Source organism: Sminthopsis crassicaudata, chromosome 3 (assembly GCF_048593235.1).
Source record: "Sminthopsis crassicaudata isolate SCR6 chromosome 3, ASM4859323v1, whole genome shotgun sequence".
NCBI classification, from domain to species: domain Eukaryota; kingdom Metazoa; phylum Chordata; class Mammalia; order Dasyuromorphia; family Dasyuridae; genus Sminthopsis; species Sminthopsis crassicaudata.
The window spans coordinates 612,605,543-612,619,580 of record NC_133619.1 but is presented as its reverse complement, the minus strand read 5'-3'; the positions used below and the strand labels follow the sequence as shown (position 1 = coordinate 612,619,580).

Here is a 14,038-nt window from a genome sequence, read left to right as displayed (position 1 = left end):
TAGGCATAAAGAGGGAGATAATAAATAGATTAGAGGAACAGAGGATAATCTACCTCTCAGACTTGTGGAGGAGGAAGGAATTTATGACCAGAGGAGAACTAGAGATCATTATTGATCACAAAATAGAAGATTTTGATTACATCAAACTAAAAAGTTTCTGTACAAATAATACTAATGCAAACAAGATTAGAAGGGAAGTAACAAATTGGGAAAATATTTTTAAAAACAAAGGTTCTGACAAAGGTCTCATTTCCAAAATATATAGAGAACTGACCATAATTTATAAGAAACCGAACCATTCTCCAATTGATAAATGGTCAAAGGATATGAACAGACAATTCTCAGAGGAAGAAATTGAAACTATATCCACTCACATGAAAGAGTGTTCCAAATCACTACTGATCAGAGAAATGCAAATTAAGACCACTCTGAGATACCACTACACACCTGTCAGATTGGCTAAGATGACAGGAACAAATAATGACAAATGTTGGAGGGGATGTGGGGAAATTGGGACACTAATACATTGCTGGTGGAGTTGTGAAAGAATCCAGCCATTCTGGAGAGCAATCTGGAATTATGCCCAAAAAGTTATCAAACTGTGCATACCCTTTGACCCAGCAGCGCTACTACTGGGATTATATCCCAAAGAAATACTAAAGAGCGGAAAGGGACCTGTATGTGCCAAAATGTTTGTGGCAGCTCTTTTTGTTGTAGCTAGAAACTGGAAGATGAATGGATGTCCATCAGTTGGAGAATGGTTGGGTAAATTGTGGTATATGAAGGTTATGGAATATTATTGCTCGGTAAGAAATGACCAGCAGGAGGAATATAGAGAGGCCTGGAGAGACTTAAATCAACTGATGCTGAGTGAAATGAGCAGAACCAGAAGATCACTGTACACTTCAACAACAATACTGTATGAGGATGTATTCTGATGGAAGTGGAAATCTTCAACATAAAGAAGATCCAACTCACTTCCAGTTGATCAATGATGGACAGAGGTAGCTACACCCAGAGAAGAAACACTGGGAGGGGAATGAAAATTGTTAGCACTAATATCTGTCTGCCCAGGTTGCATGTACCTTTGGATTCTAATGTTTATTGTGCAACAAGAAAATGATATTCGCACACATGTATTGTACCTAGACTATATTGTAACACATGTAAAATGTATGGTATTGCCTGTCGTCGGGGGGAGGGAATAGAGGGAGGGGGGGTAATTTGGAAAAATGAATACAAGGGATAATATTATAAAATATATATATATATAAAAAAAAAAAAAAGAAAAACCAATGTTTACACGAGAAGATAAATAGATAAATGGGGAAAAATCTTTGTACCAAAAAAAAAAAAAAAAATAATAATAATAATATAATGTTGGGGCAGCTAGTTGATGTAGTGTATAGAGCACCAGTCCTGAAGTCGAGGACCCGAGTTCAAATCTGAATTCAGACATTTATTTCCTACTGTGTGACCCTGGGCAAGTCACTTAACTCTGATTGCCTCAACAAAAAGGATGATAATAATAATAATAATAATGTCTTTGTTTGACTCTAATAATAGTGTGAATACTTTTACTTTGTCAAATAGCATAATTCCAACACTTGCTTTTTGGCTTTACCTGATGCATACTTTGTTACATTTCATCTTCTCATTTTGCTTCTATGTATTTCTTGGTTTTTAGTTGTTTCTTGTAAATTTTTAGGAGTTTCTTTTATTGTCCAGTATGTCACTCTTTCTTTTTATTGGATATTTCATCCATTTACATTTAAAGGTATAAGTTAGCTTTACGGTTTCTTTAGAATTGATAAGATGTTTTTTTTTTTTTTAAGATTTATTATTTATTTCCCTTCCTCTTTTAAGTTAGCTTTTTGCCCCCAGAATTGGTGGAATATATATTCCTCTCTAAGAATTCTTTGTAATGATGAAATCACAGTTCTAGAGAAAACATCAACAATAAATGATTATGAGATCTAACAATCCATCAACAAGCATCTATTAAATCTTTGCTATACAAGGTCTATGATAGGTACTAAGAGGGTGTTAGCTTGATAATAGGATTACCCAAGTCAAAATCTCACCCATGATGTTTATTTGGCATTACCACTTTACCTTTCCAGGACTTCTGAGTTCCCTTCCAATTATAAAAATATGGTCCTGTGAATCCCCAAAATGAGATATTCCCTGCCTTCAAGGAGCTTATATTCTACCATGCTGGACAAAGCCCTGTATGAATACCAACTGTTATTACTGCCATTTTTTCTGTAGAACTTTTAAGGTTTACATGGTTCCTTCCTCTTCTGGGTAAGGTAATACCTAGAGTGTCCCCATTTGGCAGAAGAGGACATTGTCCCCCCTAGGGGGGGACAAATAACTAATTTATAGAGCACTTTACAGTGTGCCTGGGGACCCTTGAATAGGGTATGAAATTCTCCACAGGGTCAATTCCCCATAAGATTATGACTGGGCAGAGAAATCCCCGAGCACCTTTCCACCAAAGACCAAAGACTCTTGTGCAAACTTGCTTTTATTCCAACAGGACAGAATAGGTCTCAGACCTCAGGCAGTAAGAGCAACAGGGCAGGAGGTCTCCCCTCCAGGAAGAATCCAGGAAAACCAGGATTCTAAGAACAGGCACAATATGGAAAACTGAGCAGGTTAAGGCAAAGGAAGACCAATAAGGCTGAGGGCACAGATCGGCCAGGATCGGTCAGGCTGAAGCTAGCGAAAGTAGTTGGGGCATTCGTGGGTGACAAGATGCCAGGCCTGCTCGAAGGCCTTCACCACCTCAGGCTTCAGTGGGCCCTCATCTGAGGCCGCCAAATTCTGCTGCAGCTGCTCCACACTGGTCATGCCCAGGATAACGGAGTCTCCTCGGGTAGCCTGTCAAGAGAGTGGGAGAGAACCAGGTAAGAGTGCAGGCCCTGTCCTTATGAAGGACAAAGATCATCTTACTCCTTGTATGTCCCCCAACACAGTGGTCTCCTCACAGGGCCATTAATCACAGACCACAATCTATGAAGTCCCCCCAAGGCAGGCCTTACTCCCCACCCTTCAGGCAATGGTAGGAAAAAAGCAGGGATAAACAGACTTCAACCTGTGGCGAGGAGGCTTGTGCTCATTGTCCCTTAAGGCCTCAGTGGTATCTGAATCAGAGGGACTGGCAGGGAAACTCACCATGCTTTCCATTCTCATTTAGCATCCAAATGATGTCTGGATTTGCTGACTGCCTGCTCTGGGCAAGAAATTCTGGGCTGAGAACCAGAGCAGTTCTAGACCCTGTCTCTACCTCTGAGAGGTTCACAATCTAGTTAGATCGGAATAATCTTTTTTTTTTTTTTTTTTTCCTGAGGCAATTGTGGCTTGTCTGGAGTCAAACAGTCAGGATTAAGTATCTGAGATCAGATTTGAACTCAGGTTCTCCTGACTTCATCTATTGCCCCCAGGATAATCACATTTATAGAACACTTTCATCTTTGCAAAGTGCTTTTGTCTCTTTTGATCCTCTAAACAACTCTGAGAGACAGCAGCTGCTCTTACCCTTGATTTGCAGATGAGGAAAATGAAACAGATAGAAGTGACATATCCAGGGTCACACAGCTAGTAAGTGTCTGAGGCTGGGATTTGAACTGCACCCAGAGAGAGAACTGTGGGGACTGAGGGTGGTTCACAACATAACATTCTTACTCTTTCTATTGTTTACTTGTATTTTGTTTTCTTTCTCAGTTTTTCCTGGTTTGATTTGATTTCTATTGTGCAACATGATAATTGTATAAATATGCATGCATTTATTGGATTTAATATATAATTTTACCATGTTTAACATATATTGGAAGGAGAAAAAAATCTAAAACATAAGGGGTCAATGTTGTCAAATTATCTGTGCATGTTTTGAAAATAAAAAGCTTCAATAAAAAAAGCTGAAAAGCAAAAAAAACAAACAAACCTAATTTTTATCTTTATCTTTTTATCTTTAATCTACCTATTCTAATAATAGCTTTTGTTTCAAAATACATACAAATGTAGTTTTCTACATTGACCCTTGCAAAATCTTGCAAATTTTTCTCCCTCCCTTCTTTGCCCCACCTAGACAGCAAATAATCCAATATTTGTTAAACATGTGGAATTCTACACATATTTCCACAATGATCATTCTGCACAAGAAAAATCAGATCTAAAGGGGAAAAAATGTGAAAGAAAAAAAGCAATTAAATAACAACAAGAACAAAGGTGAAAATGTTATTATGCTGTAGTCCACGTTCAGTCCCCACAGTCCTCTCTCTGGATGCAGATGGCTCTCTCCATCACTAATCTATCGGGATTGAATGCCTAAATTCTGTAAGGAAACAAGGTGGGTCACAGATAGAGGGAAGCTCCTCAGTCCCTTCCAAGAAACAGGAATTACTTAGAAGAAGGCTTCCTCTGTCTCTCCATGCCATCGAGGAGCCTCTGGGCTTTCCAGGTCAGTGCTAGGAGAATGCACAATTTCAGGCAACTATGCAACTAGAAAGTCTGTGTCCCAGGCCTGGACTTGGACAACAGGAACCAAACTTGCTGACGAGCCACCTGCAGGATGCCCCTGTGGCTGCCTAATATAGGGGTGACAGTCTCTGGTTTAAGGAGCACCCAGATTTTCAGAAAGCAAAGCACTCCCCATCTCTAGAAACCTCCAAGCAGAGGCATTCAGATTCTGGGTGACCACCCCTGAGCCCCTTTCCAGCTTGGACCTTAGACCGTGATATAGCCATGGCCATAAACTTATAGATGCATAAACATACATAAATAGAGACATGTGAACACACAGACATAGACGTAGGTGTCCCAAAAGTCTCAGTGCAGTCTAAAGGATTTTTCTTGTTGTTGTTTTTAATTTTTAACAGCTTCACTTGCTTTTAAGAGTTTAAAGTAGCACCAAGACTTTTGGGGTACCCTGCACTCAGTAGACAGGGTGACACTGATTTGGCCCTTTTAAGTTCATTAACTACACACAATTCCTCTTTTGGGGCTCACAAGAGCCCTGTGGGGTGAATTTTTCATTATTATCCCCATTTTTCCAAGGAGGGAGCTGAAGGCCAGAGAAATCAGGGTTTGCTACAGGTCACCCAAGCCAAAGCATCTGAGTGGGCCTCCCCACCCAAGCCTTGAGGCTTCTGAAGCCAGCTCTGACAGCTGACTGTCATGGGACCTGCAGGAAGGAGAAGGTGACCAGGAAGAATTAGGACACTAGGGAAGAGGTGACTCAGAAGCAGCTCAGGGCAGGTGGTAGAGCCCAGGGCCTGGAGTCAGAAAAATCTGACTTCAAATCTAGATACTTGGTGGCCGTGTGACCCTGTTATCACTTCACTGCTATCTGCTCAGTTTCCCTAATGGAGAAATGAGGACAATAAAAGTACCTCTCCCCCAGGGTTGTTGTGAGGATGAAATGAGACAGTATTTGAAAAGCCCTTAGCACAGTAGGTGCTAAATAAATGCTCCCCCTTCATAGAAAAGAAAGCCGACTCCAGAAGTACTGAGTGATGGCTTGTGTGTGTAAAGGGAAAACTATAAAAGGATCCAGAATGTACTTTGTAGTGTTGTTGATTACTTGTGTTCAAACAAATATTTATCCAATTTGGTTAAAAGCCCATTGCGTCAAGGGCCAGTCAAACTCCAGCGGAGATACGTCTATGAAGGAAAAGAAAGGTCTTCCAAGGAATGCAAAAGCTGAGAATGGGGCCCAGCTTCTACAAGGGCTGAGGAGTCCCGGCCTGCGGACGGGGCCTACCTGGAGCTGGGAGTGGTGGTACATCCATCGGAGGGCTGCCGAGGTCATGCTGGGAGACTCGGCCCCGTAGGACGCCGCCAGAGCTTTCTCCACAAGGGCAATAGCCTGGAAGTGATGCTCCTTCCAGAAGCTGCGGGGAATGGGTAGAGGGAAGGTTAGTGGTCAGTGCCCCCAGGCTGCCTCAGCAGGGACTGTGCAGGGCCCAGGTTGGCAGAGTCCCGGCTGCTAGGCCCAAGAGCCCCCCTAAGGTCCTCCATGAGTGACCACAGGTGCTGCCCGCTACAAACCCCCCAGTGGGGATCCACAGCCCCTAAAATGACCTCTAGTTATGGGCAGGACTGAGGCCCTAGACACACACTAAGAACTTCCTCCCTCCACAGTCACTTGTCCCGTAATCTCCTCTTGTCCCACAGGACACCCCAAGAGAGGGCACATCTTAGGACTGGTTCCACACTCTGGGAAGGACACTGAGAGTGTCTGGGCGAAGGCCATGGTGGGCACTCAGGAAGGGTCGAAGGAGCTGGGGCTGCTTGGGCAAAATTTGGGGCTGTGAGGAGAGTACTAGAGACGGGGGGGCGCTGTCCTGTGGGCCTTTCAAATGGGCCAGTTTCCCCCAAATGGGGAGTGGCCTTCAGAGGGGTCAGAGATGTTCAGGTCTGGGCTGGACCCAAGGCCCTCAAAGATGTCCTTCTGACTCTAAGATGTGGGCTGGTTTCCCTGAGATTTGGGTCAAAGGTTCATAACCCATTTTACAGATGGAGAAGGGCAGAAATAGGGATGCTGCCTCATCCAAATCCCAGAGTTAGTTACTGATGAAAGCAGACTGAGATTTCCAGGCCAACATTTTTTTTTCACTTCTTCTCTAAGGAAAGCTGTGAAAAATCCAAATTAAGCCCTAAGGTCTCCTAATTCCAGGCTCAGTCCCCGAAGTTCTGGCCATGAAGGTAAGTTCAGAGAAGCAAGAGACATCTCAAGAGGTGAGTGGTAGGGTAGAAAGAAGAATGCATTTGGAGCCAGAAGACTCCAGAAGCTCTGTCACAATCAGACACTTGTGCCTCAGTTTCTCAATCTGTAAAAAGAGGGATTTGATGTCTAAGTCCTCCTTCCTCCTTCCATCCTATCACCCCACAGGAGCCAGGGCAGTTTGCAATGGATCAGAACACTCTCCGGACTCTGACCCACTCACAGGCAGCTCACCGGTTGCGGTAGATTTCAGACAAATTATTTCCAAAGAATCGGCCCGAAGGCTGCTTTTCGTCCTTGTCTTCATACTTGTATTTGCCCGTCAGGAGACCCCCTGTGGGAAGGATGGACAGTGAGATTTCAGGGATTCCACTGAGAGCTAAGGCTGTATAAAGTAGGGCCTGATTTCTCAACCTGGCAACAACCTAGGAAGAAATAGAATGAATGGAAAAGCATGTGTAAACATTGTAAAGCAATCAAACAATGTGTGATATACTGACACAAAGGCAAAAAGCCCTGCCCGCCCTTTACTGGCCAGAACTAGAAACAAGGTGCTAAGTAAGTGGAATTGAGGAGATAATGGTTATATCTAATTTTAGCATTGATTTAATCCTACAACAAATAATGGTTTCTCAGTGTAGTACAGCATTTAAGCAAGAAGCTCTCAGGGCCAGAGTAGATGAGCGCACTAGAAACTCTCAGAGACTGAGACGGATACATTCCATCGTCCACTTCTGTGCTGGCTGGAGACTGAAACAGAAACCTTTGGAGTCCAGGAGATGCAGAGGGCAGACAAAGAGGCCGGAGCTCTTGGAACAAGGAGAGAGGAAGGCCCCCAGAAAAACTAGCTGAGCCCCAAGTGAAAGAGATAAGACTTTGAAGGAGACAAAGGATTTGGACTTTAATCCCTGGCTGCACTTGTAATTACTGAACTAAAACTAAGGCTGCCTCTAGAAGCCCCCCCCAAGAAACCTGCTCCCAGAAAATATTATATTTTAGAGAAGAATATTATTCCCTCCTATGGGTTACTGTCTAACAAGGGAAGCCACACATGAAACAGGGCCTGGAAGGAGCATCCTGGTGGCAAAACCTAGAAGGTGAGTGGGAGAGCAGGGGAACAGGTTGACACATCCCATCCAGGAACAATGGTCATGGTTTGTAAGTTCAGAATTCTAAAACTGGGCCATGGGGTGGGAAGAAGAAGAGAAGGATAATTCCTCTAGGGCAAAAGCGTCAAACTTGCTACCAAGGGGCACAATTAGATTGAAATATAATTAGGAAATATTTAACAAAATAAATAAAAATACAATAAAACATAGGTAATATCACACTTTAAGTTAATTAACTATGTGGCCCAGAAGCTTCCTTATGTCTGAATTGCCAAGACTGGGACCCCCACTATTCTTGGACACTATCCTGCTCCCTCCTTCAAGTTAAGCTCACAGGAGTGACTTGGTAGGACCAAGTTAACCACAATAAATTCAGATTTCGGGAGTGATTTTTATCTTTTAAAAAATGCCTTCCCCACAAAAATTCTGTGAGTTAGTATAAATATTATTTCCCCTATTTGGTCCCAGAGCCTCAGAGGTTGAAACTTGCCCATGGGCAAAGATCTTAGCCCATATTTGAATCCAGACCTCTTAACTCCCCCCCAGAGACCCCGACATCCTCTCTCCCATTTTCCTCATACCAGCCAAAGGGTTATAGGCGTAGAAGCGCAATCCAAAGTGATGTAGGCAGGGGAACAGCTCCGTCTCCACTTGTCTAGTGATGGCGTTGTACATGCCCTGGGAGAAGGGGGGAGAGCACAGTTGGGGGGGGCCAGGCCAGGGACTGCCCCCCAAAGCAGCCTGGAGGTGGGGCTTAGACCCGGAAGGGAGGTCTGGGCATCCACTTGGCAAGTGAGGGAACTGATACCCAGAGAAGAGAAGGGGCAGAGTCTGGATCTGAACCTAGGGCTTGTGTATCTGCTAAGCCAGAGCCCTTCCTACCACAAAGCCCTGGGAGTCAGAGCCCCATGTAGGTGCCCTGGGACTACTCACATCCTCCTTGGGGCCTGGGCTTCCTCCCCCACCCCTGGGGCCTCCAAGGGGGAGTGGAAGGGGAGCTCTGGCCAAAAAGAACCCCCGGGAACTCCGGCAGCACCCTGGGCTCGGGCAGGGTCTTACCTGGTACACAGTGGGGAGAATCCAGCCATGGTTCTTACAGAGAGTGCAGATCTCAGCTACTTCCCAGGCAGCATAGTTAGAGAGGCCCAGTTCTACAAACTTACCCTGTGTGTGTGTGTGGGGGGGGAGCGACAGACAGAAACAGAGACAGAGTGAGACAGACAGACAGACAGGTAGAGAAAGAGAGAGTGGTGAGGGAGAGAGGAAGTGAGGAAGTGAAACAGACCATCAAATCAAGCTGGCCCCTGATCAGGAGTCATCCTTCTATTTCTACTTGTTCTTGCCTCCCCTAGTTAGAAAACCATCAGGGTGCCTGTTTCTTTCATTTCCAGGTCTAGCAGTGTCTGGCACAATGTAAGCAGTTAATCAATAATCTTGAATAATTGATTGACTGATGATGCTCCAAGCCTCTCCATCTCTGACATCCTGTGTTCTAAGGGCCCTCCCAGCTCTGACATCCTGTGTTCTAAGGGCCCTCCCAGCTCTGACCTCCTGGGTTCTAAGCGCCCTCCCAGCTCTGACCTCCTGGGTTCTAAGGGCCCTCCCGGCTCTGACCTCCTGGGTTCTAAGGACCCTCCCGGCTCTGACCACTTGGGTTCTAAGGACCCTCCCAGCTCTGACCTCCTGGGTTCTAAGGGCCCTCCCAGCTCTGACCTCCTGGGTTCTAAGGGCCCTCCCAGCTCTGACCTCCTGTGTTCTAAGGGCCCTCCCAGCTCTGACCTCCTGGGTTCTAAGGACCCTCCCAGCTCTGACCTCCTGGGTTCTAAGGGCCCTCCCAGCTCTGACCTCCTGGGTTCTAAGCGCCCTCCCAGCTCTGACCTCCTGGGTTCTAAGGACCCTCCCAGCTCTGACCTCTTGGGTTCTAAGGACCCTTCCAGCTCTGACATCCAGGGTTCTAAGGGCCCTCCCAGCTCCACCATCTCTTGCTCTAACCTCCTGGTACAGCTCATTGCAGGCCCGTAGTGTCTCTTCCACAGGTGTGTTGTGGTCTGGCATGTGCAGGTAGAACAGGTCCACTTGGGAGCACTGCAGCCGCTTCAGGGAGGTCTCCAGCTGGGACCGGACACTGCTGGCTCTAAGGGACTTCCCATTCAAGGGATTGGCCTTGGTGGCAATTTTCACTTGGGGAGAAAGAAGGTGAAAAAAGATGACTGAGATTCAATTCAGCAAGGTCTGAAAATCCTCTGCTAAGCCCTGTATCTAAAGAGCTGACTTTAAAAAAAATTTTATTGATTTTTTTTTTTGTTTGTTTTTTACATCCTCATAGTTTTCCCCAGTTATCCCTCCCATCCATCTTAACAGGGATCTTTCCCATCCATCTTAACAGTATGTTTTTAGAGGCAGTTAGGTGGTACTGTAAGTAAATTGATTTAAATAAATTGATTGGGACTGGAGTCAGGAAGATTTGAATTCAAATTCTATCTCAGACATTTTCTAGCTGTTACACTGAGCAAACCATAGAGATGTTATCTACGTCAGTTTTTCCCAAGTATAAAATGGAAATAATAATAATAGCATCTTCCTCCTAGGATTGAACTTATATAATATTGTAGTACATAACATAGTACCTATCATGAAGTTGGCACTTAATAAATCTTGTTTCCTTCTTTCCTTCACAGACCCAAAATCAATCTCTTTTTTTTTTCTGTATTTGATTTATTTATTTAATGTTTTCCTTCAGTTACGTTTAAAAGCATATTTTACATTTTTTAATCACCTTCCCCTCTTCCTGTATCTCATTGTCCTATTTTCCTGCAGGGTAAGATATATTTCTGTCCCCATATTGAGTACACGTACACACACACACACACACACACACACACACACACATATGTATGTATGTATGTATGTGTGTGTATCCTCTTTGAGCCAGTTCTGAAGAGAGTTAAGGTTCACTCACTCACCCTTTCCTCTCCCTCTTCCCCTCCACTATAAAAGCTTTTTCTTGCCTCCTTTTTATGGCAGATAATTTGTACCATTCCACTTCTCCCTTTCCCTTTCTCTAGTATAACTAATAAGACAGATCTTGGAGGGGACATGGGAAAAAAATGAGACATTAATGCATTGTAGGTGGAATTGTGAACCAATAATTCAACCATTCTTTAAAGCAATTTGGAACTATTCTTAAAGAGCCACAAAACCATGTATACTCTTTGACCTAGCAGTGCCATTATTAACTCTGCATCCAAAAAGAGATTTTAAAAGAGGGAGGAAGAGTTATATGTATAAAAATATTTATAGGATTTTTTTTTTCTGGTGGCAGGGAGTTGGAAATTGGCAGGATATTCATCAATCAGGGAATGGGTGATTGTGATGAAATACTATTGTGCTATAAGAAATCCTGAGAAGGATGCTCTTATTAGAAACAAAACAAAACAAAAACCAGAAAGACTTCGATGAGCTGATACAAAGTGAAAAATACTGTGTACAAAGTAGCAACAATATCATAAGATGATGTGTGAATGACTTAACTATTCTCAGAGACAGAAAGAGACAAAGACAGAGCGAGAGGAAGAGAGACAAGAGATAGACGTGGGGGTGGTGAGAGACAGGGAATAGACAGAGATGAGGAAAGGGGAGGTGGTGAGAGGCAGGGGAAGAAGAAGGAAAAAGAAGGAAGAAGAAGGAGAAGAGGACTAAGTTCTGACAGAAATTTTTCAACTACAGCTACAATCTGGAGGGTAAGACCCACCCAAATTAGGGTGGGGATGTGGAAAGAGGTAGTGGAGAGAAAGAGGGGGGTTAAAGAGATTAACAAGAAGGTGGAAAGATGTTGTCCTGTTTTCTAGAGCCCCAAGTTGGAGTGATTAAAATATGCCTTCCTAGTGGAGAAGTGATGAGGCAGGACTCCTGAGGATGGTGGAAAAATGGAGTCCCTTTATTCCAAGGACCTACCCCCCCCCTTTTTTTTTTAATGTAACAAAAACAATTCTGTGCACGTGAGACCACAAAACAACTTGCTATTGTTCGTAGTTTGCCACCTGGTATCACTCTGCTTCAATCACAACCCAGGTTGTCCCCGCCCCCTGACTTCTCAGGAAGGCTGAAAGCCTTTAATGGAGATGGGGAGCGGAACCAGACATTGTCAGCAGGCTTCCCTGGGCTGAAGGGTCTTCTACCTCACCCAGAGTTCTCCCACTGACTGTGACCCTCTACAGAAAGATAATTGAGGGATCATGAAAATACAAGTTTAGAGCTGGAAGCCTTTTAGAAGGCATTTAGTCCAAACCAAACCCCTTGACAAGTGAGAAAAATAGAGCTTTTAAGCTCTTTGGATCTTAGTTTCCTCATCTGTAAAATCAGAGTTAAGCTCTGATGACCTTCAAGGTCCTTCCCTTCTTTAAATTAAGATGCTATGCTTCCAAGAGTTCAAATACTTCAAGATCACACTGAAAGTGGCAGAGCTGGGATTTGAACCCAGTTATCTAGTATGTGGAATTATAGTGGGGGGGTATGTGTATATGCATGTATGTGTGTGTGTGTTTAGTCATGTCTAAGTCCTCAGGACCTCAGTTGGGGTTTTCCTGGCAGAGATACTGGAGTGGTTTGCCATTTCCTTCTCCAGCTCATTTTACACATGGGGATACTGAGGCAAACAGGGGGAAGTGACTTGCTGAGGGTCACACAGCTAGTAAGTATCTGAAGCCAGATTTGACTCAGATCTTCCCAACTCCAGGCTGGTGCTCTAACCAATGCACTACCCAGCTCCCTTTAATTATAAGGCCCCAGCCCTCCCTCCTTCCATGACACATGAAATAGGAGATGCTCAAATGGGACAACTATTGAGAACCCGTGGGCTGGCACAGTCTGGCTATCTGTGATTCATTCATCGTGTGCCCATCCACAAGTCATTTCCATTCCTGAGCCTCAGTTTCCCTCCCTGGAAAACAGGAGAAATAAAAAATGATCTCCAAGTTGCTCCAGTCCTAACCTACTTTCTGAGGTTCATTTGAGTTCATTTGCTGGGAGAAGGCAGCAGATCACCTAACTCTTCGGGGAGGGAGGAGGCTGGGGTGAGAGCAGATGAGGGGAGGTAGATGACACACTTAAGTGTTCGGGGGGCTGTGAAGGCCAGCCCAACAGTCCGGGGCTCGGGAAGACCCCCAACCCCATTCAGGGCAGGGAGACCCTCCCTGAGTCTCTCCTCTCCTTCCCCCAATGGAGACTCTGAATGGTACCACAGGCTCGAGAGGGAACAGTGCAGCCCTTCCCTTCCTCCACCCGCTCCCCAGAGGCACTCCCTGAGAGGCTGACTCGGCCAAAGTCCTGCCTGCCGGGCACGGGCAGCGCGGAGAGCTCGGTCAAAGTCAGAAATGTCTCCTCCCCTGTGCGTGGCCAGGAACTTTAACCCGGCCCGGCAGGCTTCGGAGGGGGTGCTGGGGGGCTGCCTCGCAGCAGGGGCCCCACTGAGGACTCAGAGGGAGCCAAGTGTTTGGGAATCAACTGATTGCCGGGCGGGGGCTAAATGGACGGGAGAGACCGGGGGACGCTGTTCAGGAGAGGGGGCAGCCCGGCTCAGAGACCTCTGGGCCACAGATCGCGGGGAAGCCGGGGGCTCAAAGGGGGCGGGGCCCCCCAAACAGCGTCTAAGCGAAGTAGGGCCTGCAGGGGCGGGGCCGGAGAGCTCAGATCCGCGGACCGGTCCCGGAATCAGCGGCATGGGCGGCCCCTGCCTCGGAGCCCTGGGTCTGGGTCAGGTGCTAAAGAGCGCGCCCCGGACTGCGACCCCCGGGGGGGGCTGGGCAGAGGCCGCCGCACGGGGCCGGGCGGGGCGGGGGCCGCTTACCTCTGCTGCCGCCGTTCCCCAGCCCCAGGTTCATGCCGCCCAAGATGCTCTCGGACTGGCCGTCGCCGTACACGAAGGCCGTGTCCAGCTCCTGGTGGCCGCGCTTGAGGAAGGCGTTCACGGCGGCCGTGCTGGCCGAGCCGTCCATGCGCCAGCCCATCTCCATCGTGCCCAGCACCGAGGCCGGCACGGTCAGAGCCCGAGACGTCGAGGCCATGGCTGGGGCCGCACGAGGACAGCCGGGCAGACACCTGTGCGCTCCGCGAACGCAGTGGGAGGATGCGCGGCGAGCTAAGGGCGCACTAAGGCCCCGCCCCTGACGTCACCGGGAGGCGGGGAGGGAGGGGCGAAGGC

The 14,038-nt window shown here is 46.2% G+C and overlaps 1 protein-coding gene across 1 annotated transcript; it reads right to left on the bottom strand.

Annotated features, from left to right (window-relative positions):
• Positions 1-2,514: 2,514 nt before the first annotated feature.
• LOC141564065 (aflatoxin B1 aldehyde reductase member 2-like) lies at positions 2,515-13,996 on the bottom strand. Its single transcript, XM_074306074.1, has 7 exons — positions 13,685-13,996; positions 9,832-10,019; positions 8,899-9,003; positions 8,421-8,517; positions 6,965-7,064; positions 5,768-5,897; positions 2,515-2,886 (listed from the first exon to the last, which is right to left on the bottom strand). The coding sequence occupies exons 1-7, from the start codon at positions 13,899-13,901 to the stop codon at positions 2,725-2,727; spliced, it is 999 nt and encodes a 332-aa protein (XP_074162175.1). The 5' UTR covers positions 13,902-13,996; the 3' UTR covers positions 2,515-2,724.
• Between the last annotated feature and the right edge of the window lie 42 nt (positions 13,997-14,038).

Excerpts from the sequence above, each read along its gene's own strand:
- LOC141564065 (XM_074306074.1), bottom strand. The coding sequence starts at position 13,901 with ATGGCCTCGACGTCTCGGGCTCTGACCGTGCCGGCCTCGGTGCTGGGC. Across the intron at positions 8,518-8,898 it reads TTCTCCCCACTGTGTACCAG|GGCATGTACAACGCCATCAC; the intron begins GTAAGACCCTGC and ends CCCTTCTCCCAG. Across the intron at positions 2,887-5,767 it reads ACCACCACTCCCAGCTCCAG|GCTACCCGAGGAGACTCCGT; the intron begins GTAGGCCCCGTC and ends CTCTCTTGACAG.